General features: G+C 47.4%; 1 protein-coding gene across 1 annotated transcript; it reads right to left on the reverse strand.

Moving 5' to 3' along the window:
* Positions 1–1,334: 1,334 nt before the first annotated feature.
* LOC123094891 (outer envelope pore protein 16-2, chloroplastic) lies at positions 1,335–2,769 on the reverse strand. Its single transcript, XM_044516760.1, has 6 exons — positions 2,510–2,769; positions 2,371–2,422; positions 2,167–2,238; positions 2,031–2,065; positions 1,901–1,934; positions 1,335–1,812 (listed from the first exon to the last, which is right to left on the reverse strand). The coding sequence occupies exons 1-6, from the start codon at positions 2,630–2,632 to the stop codon at positions 1,601–1,603; spliced, it is 528 nt and encodes a 175-aa protein (XP_044372695.1). The 5' UTR covers positions 2,633–2,769; the 3' UTR covers positions 1,335–1,600.
* Positions 2,770–6,519: the final 3,750 nt, after the last annotated feature.

Raw genomic sequence — 6,519 nt, forward strand, 5'->3', positions numbered from 1 at the left:
CTCTGGCAAGTTCACCGTCAAGTCAATGTATAGAGAGCTGTGCCACGAGCATGCCCCTATGGCAGCCACGGGAATTTGGAAGGCGCGAACCCCGCTAAAAATTAAGGTCTTCCTTTGGCAATTATGTCAGGACCGCCTCCCTACCTCTATCAATATTGCTAAGCACAATGGCCCTGCTTCCGGACCGTGCGCTTTGTGTCATAACGTGGAAGATGCTGACCACGCGTTCTTTTGCTGCCCTTTGGCGCGGTTTTCTTGGAGTGCGGTCAGGGAGGCCGCTGGGGTGGATTGGGATCCACGCTCACACTCTGAGCTTGTGTCTTACTTATCTTCGATCCCGGGCTCTTTGCACCGGATAATGTGGACGTGTGCTTCGGCCTTGCTATGGGCCTTATGGCATATTCGTAACAAGTTTACTATTGAGGGAGCGTTTCCCTCTCACCCCGCTGATGTTATCTTCAAATGCATCTTATTCTTGCAGCAGTGGGCTCTGCTGGGAAGACAACAGGATGCTGACCTCCATCGACAAGCTATCGCGCGGCTCCGCACCGTTTACTCGGTGTCCCGAGCCCCATCGCCTCCTCCGTCTGCTGCCTTATAGGGATAGGTGGTCCTTTTGGTCCCGCTACTTTGAGCCTGCGTGCTCGTTATTCTGGCTAGCTAGGCCATGTAATGCACTTATCTCCGCTCTCGCCTTTTGGCTTTCTTCGAAACTTGGCTTCCTAGCTTCGGTTGCCGTTTAGTTGATCTTGTTCCATGTATGCACGCTGCCTATTTTTGAGGGCTTTATTAATTTAAAGCCGGACGTCTCTGACATTTATGTTTAAAAAAAAAGACAGGTTTTGCCCAGCTCGAGAGCAAAGGAGAGACGATGATGGCCATATGCCTTCGGCTCGCGATGCGTGGATCTGATTGTAATCTTTGTTGTTGTCGTTTAGGGAAGCAACTAACCAACGGTTATCCTTTGGGGCTCCCGTAAGGATCATTTTGGGGCTCTTGTAAGGATTTTGTTGTTGTTGTAATTTTTGTTATTATGTTTGATGTTTTTTATACTACCATGATTGAAGATAAATGGATTGAAAGTTTCTCATGAAAAAAAGGGTATGGTATATTTTTCCGCTTTTCCTAGTCAATCAATAATACAACCACAACGTCAAGAAAGCGTACTAAAACACCGCATTTGATAGACGAAATTGATGTGCACACTGACATGTTGTGCCCAATGCGCAGCCGATACAAAACTCTGCACCGTGAGATAGCATCAAATTTACAAACGGCCTGATGGGAACCGCCGGCTGACTATTGTGTGAAAAGTTTCGGCTGGCTAGCAATGCTCTTTGATAAAAGAAGAACACTTCATCTTTCCCATTGGCCAAATCATTTTTAATCTTCATGAAATCCTAACACCACCAACGACGTAGCGAATAGCCGTCCAAACCTTTCTGTATGAAAGGAGATATGGCAGTTATTATTTGAACCGGCTACACCGAGATCGTAAGAAAGGAAACACAGGACAAGTGCGCTCGCAAGTCGCAACAACACGTCACCTAAACAAGTCCATTCCGCCGGGCCATCGGGTGGTATCATATGAATGAACTCCCTAAACTATGTCGGAGAGCACGTTGGCGGCGGCGGACAGCGCGGCGCCGGTGATGGCGCACTGCACAACCCGCTCGTGCGAAGCGTTGTCCGAGGTCAGCGCGACCGCAGCGCCGGTGACGGCGCCCGCCACCGCGCTGTTCTTCCAGTCGTGGGTCCCGCGCACCTCCGCGAGACCGTAGGTGAGGCCGGAGTGCATCCCGGCCGCGAGCCCTGCATCGAGTCTGCAACGTTAACAAAGCTCGGCAACCTCAAGAACCAGCAACAACATCAACAAAATTATAAGGGGAGCACTGTTTACCCCACTGGAACGACTCTTTGCTGACGCTTTTCACCTGAGAAGAGCAACAGAAAATATGATTAAGGAACAAGGATTGACAGTGCCAAAATGACGGGTTCTTGGTAGCAAGAAGTGGGCGTTGCTTCCTTACCATAGCCTCTGCTGACTTGCTGTTGCTCGTCCCTCCTTTCCAATCAAAAAAGAGAAGAGAAGGAAACATACGTGAATCAGTCTAAACTCTGTAAATCAAACCGCCAATTAGCTCCGATGGTGAAAATTGGAATTACCATTGAGGTCCGGGAACGTCCGTTTCCTGCTGCCGGTGGCGCCCGACACCGCTCCGGTGCCCCCAGACTCGCCTGCAGAACCAAATCGAGCCAGGACCAAAAACAGAGTTAGCCCTCCACATAGTCCGGCAGCCGCAGCAGTAGTTCTTTCTTAAGTAAGCAAAAGAACTTGTTCTAATGGCACTAGCATAAATGGTTTGTTACCTTCGATTGCCATGAAGTAGGAGTCCCGCGTGACGGCCTGTATCGCGCCGATCTGTCATAGCAGAAGTATTATCTTCACAAATTACGCATCATACGATGGAGAAAATGTACTAGCACTTGTACATAGCAGAATGGGTACCCCGGCGGCCTTGACGAAGCTGTCGGCGACGCGGTTGAGGAGCGGGTGGCCGAGGTCGAGCATCCAGTTCTTCTCCAGGCCGCGCACCTCCTCCACGAACTTGCGCGCCTCGTGGCTGCTCATCTTTGCTCCTTTTCCTCTGCTCTGCTAGCCAAGCTAAGCTACGGAGAAAAGCACAAGCACTGCAAGCTATGCGTGTACTGTAGACTGTAGTACAGTGGTGGCAAACGAGGGAGTGAACTTTGATTCTTTGAAGCCCGAGGTAGGAACATCGACAGCGAGACGACCAGAACCTGAGAACCGGACACGACACGTATGCCAGCGCCACGGACGCGTGGCCTCTCGCGGTTACTCGTGGCGCTCTTCTGGAACATGCGCTCGTGGGTATCTGTCCCACGTCTGACCCGTTTTTCCGTTCACCAAATTTTTTTTTTTGACATACGATCGCGGATGCTCACGTACACGCCGTACACTCATTCATCCATATGTACCCATATGAGCACCTTTAAGATATTGGCTGAAAACATATTGAAATTGATGAAGTAACCGTAGATGCCTCGTAGTGTAACCGCAGATGCCCTCGTAGCGAACATCTTTGAAAAGTCTGAAAAAAAAAATATAAGCACCATTGTCAAATCTACAACTTCTCAGATTGATTCCACCCAAGAAATCTAACCATATGAGTTAATTCAGACAACAATTTTTAATACTACATTGTATTTTCTTGCTTTCTGTATCCATGACTCGACGACACATGAAGTACGGAAACTACTAGAATCACTAGTATCCGGCTAATACGGTGAAAGTGAAACAAATTAGATTATACCATATAAACATCGAGCGCAACACTGAACATCAAATCACGTGTAAATATTTGGATCGGTTGGTCCGGACAATTTATACATCCAACGTGAAGTATAAAAATGTCTGGACCGATTCGAACGCCCGAATTTCTTCAACAGAAACCCAAACGACGGAGCTTTGGGAGGGTCTGGCTGTCCATCACGTCAAACTATGACAACTTCGGCCCACCCAAAATCCCATCCGGAGCTTTTGTTTTATTTGTGTCCCTTTTTTGCAATTTGTATGCATGCTCTGAGAGACCGCCGCCCACGTTGTACCATCCCAGACCGCATATCGGACCTTTGTCGCTCAACCCAAGTGTTTGTCCACCTTGGCCCATGCCTTCATATCTGGATCGAACCGCCGACAAGGTACCCTCCGCGCTGCCATCGTTGTTCATGACTGACACCATGCCCGACAAGTGTTTCAAATGTCATCGCCAAATATTTTGGCGTTCTCGTTCTTTACTTTGAAACAAACATGATGGATTCAGACAAGGAGTACTTCTACGCCGAGTTCATGGATCTTTGTCGGATATGACGAATATGGCGATGAAACGGCGCACGTGAGGAAGATTCTTTAAGAAACGGAGATTGTGGATGAATATGTACTCAACTTCAAGGTTTCAACAAAGGGACATCGACAGTTGAATCAAAATAGGGCACGAGGGCATATGAATCTGTACGATGCCTACTTTGCCCCCGATGCGTTATTTGAGCCCTATTTCTGATGCTAATTCCGGATACGGCGACATGTGTTTGAAGTTTGAACACATCTATGAAGGTACTATGGCCTATGATGATTACTTCAAACCGAAAAAGGATGTTATTGGCTGCTTTAGGTTATCTGGTTATCAGAAGTGCATGATTGCTATGAGAATGCTTGCATATGGCACATCCGCAAATTAAATGGGATGAGGACCTTCGGATGTCTAACAGCACATGCTTAGATGCCATGGTTAGATTTGCTACTACAATGGCCTGGGAGGACCGGAGTACTTGAGAGAACCAGTTGCCGCAAACACAACAAGGCTCATGTCACTTGGAGAATTAAGAGGGTTTCCAGGTATGATCGAATCCCTGGATTGCATCCACTGGAATGGAAGAACTGTGAATATGCTCAACAAGGACAATACTAGGGTCATTGCAAAGAGTTTACCATCATCTTGAAGTAGTTACATCACACGACCTCTGGATTTGACACTTTTCCTTGACATACACTACTACAGGATGGTCCAAACGCGACAGTCCAATCAAAGACCCTTCAACGAAACTGTATGCGATACATTAATCGCAAACGGTGGTGGAAGAAAACCGTAAAAAATGAGACATGTTTGCGACTGTGCGGATATCAAACACAATTCAGATCAGAGATGTGTGTGCGATGCGTGGCATATGGTTAATCCATACGAACTGTTTGCGATGATCCAGATTAATAGAAACGATCAGTCAAATAAGTGTGTGTGCGATATACAACATACAGTTCACTAGGATGAACTGTGTATGATTAGGCAACACAATAGAAACAGTCAGCCAGATCAAGGTGCGTGCGATGGAGGGCATACATTTCACTCGGATGAATTGTTTGCGATGAGCCAAGACAACAGAAACAGTTCAACTGAACAAGATGTGTGTGATACATGGCAATCAGGTCCATAATCAGAACTATGTGCGAAGACCAATAATAAGACAGATGATTGCTGCTAATAAGCCGTGTGATTTTCTCTGTCTACAGAAGAACAACACACACACACAGATATATATATATATATATATATATATATATAACTAAAATAAACATCCAATTACATAAGTGACTATACAGATCATTCAATTGCATGCATTCTAAACTAGGAGAAAAGAACATCTAGTCATCTACTTCTTGTGACGCTCCCGCCACTGCTCTGTGGCTCGATCCCTCATCTGGGGCAGGACGAGACACTTCCTCATGTCAAAGATCTGCCTGTACATCTCGCAGCTTGTGTACGCGTCTTTGGCCGCGTACTTGACGTGGTCTTCATCCAGTCTCTGATGCCAGGCATTGTGCCAGGCGTTCTTGTCCTTCTTGCTCTCATCCTTCATCTTCATGTAGTAGGGGTCGATGATGGCTGAGGCAAGGTCAACCAGGGAGTTCTGTTTGTTGTTGGTGCTGCCCCAGACCTTGTAGTGGTCATGGATGTTGACTATATTGTGGTAGGTCAAGCCCGAAACCTTGAGCATTTTTAGATCATTGATGGTGTCCACCGTAATGAAACTGTAGTCGGGGCAGTTGATAAACCTGGAGAAACGCTCGCAAGGCCTTGTGGCCAGGTGGTAGTGGTAGACGAGGATGTCATGTCGCACGCACAACTGGGTGATGGCAACCTTCTGATCTTGCCCAGCACGACCGCTGGTGAACTCGAGGTCGAAGCCGACCACTTGGTACTTGTCCTCAGCAAGCAACTGCTACATAGTTTGGATGGAGCTCTCCACCGAGACCGGCTCGTTCGTGTGCACCACCAAGAGGTCCTTCCCCCTGACATGGGTGTCCACTACGTGATGCATGGTGAACTGCCCCTCGTTGTCGTCGTAGGCCGTTGGGAGCGCCATTCGAGCCACGGGGCGCGTCATTGGAACCGCTGGATGTCCTCTCTGTATGTGTCATCGTGGGTGTGCTTATTTTGTCGTATGGTGCAAGAGATGAAGCTAAATGTCCGTGAAAATAAATGGGGGACGGGCAGCCTGGATTCTCGTCAGAGCGCGCGGAGAGACGAGAGAGTAGAGCGCGCTTGGCGGGATGCGAGCAGAGCGCGCCGCGGCCGCCTCAACCGCGAGCAACCACATGCATAGAGCAGTTGAACACACAGGGAATGGTCCTCTACAAGCCGGCCGACAGTTGCGGCGCTGCATAGACAGCGGCCGTGTGCTACTACCTCCGTCTTGGTCTATTAATCCTCTTTATATTCTGTGCCATATTTTGACCTTAAATTTTATTAACAAAATGTTACTGCGTGCTATAATAATTATATAATTAGAAACTATGTTCAAATACGAATCCAACGGTATAATCTTTGGCGACATGCATTCGTATTTTATTAGTTAAATGTCAAGTCAAAATTTGGCACAAAAATACAAAGAGGGCTTATAAATCAGAACAGGGGTAGTAGGTAATTACTTGCCAACATTTTT

The sequence above is a fragment of the Triticum aestivum genome, chromosome 4B (assembly GCF_018294505.1).
Source record: "Triticum aestivum cultivar Chinese Spring chromosome 4B, IWGSC CS RefSeq v2.1, whole genome shotgun sequence".
Taxonomy (NCBI): domain Eukaryota; kingdom Viridiplantae; phylum Streptophyta; class Magnoliopsida; order Poales; family Poaceae; genus Triticum; species Triticum aestivum.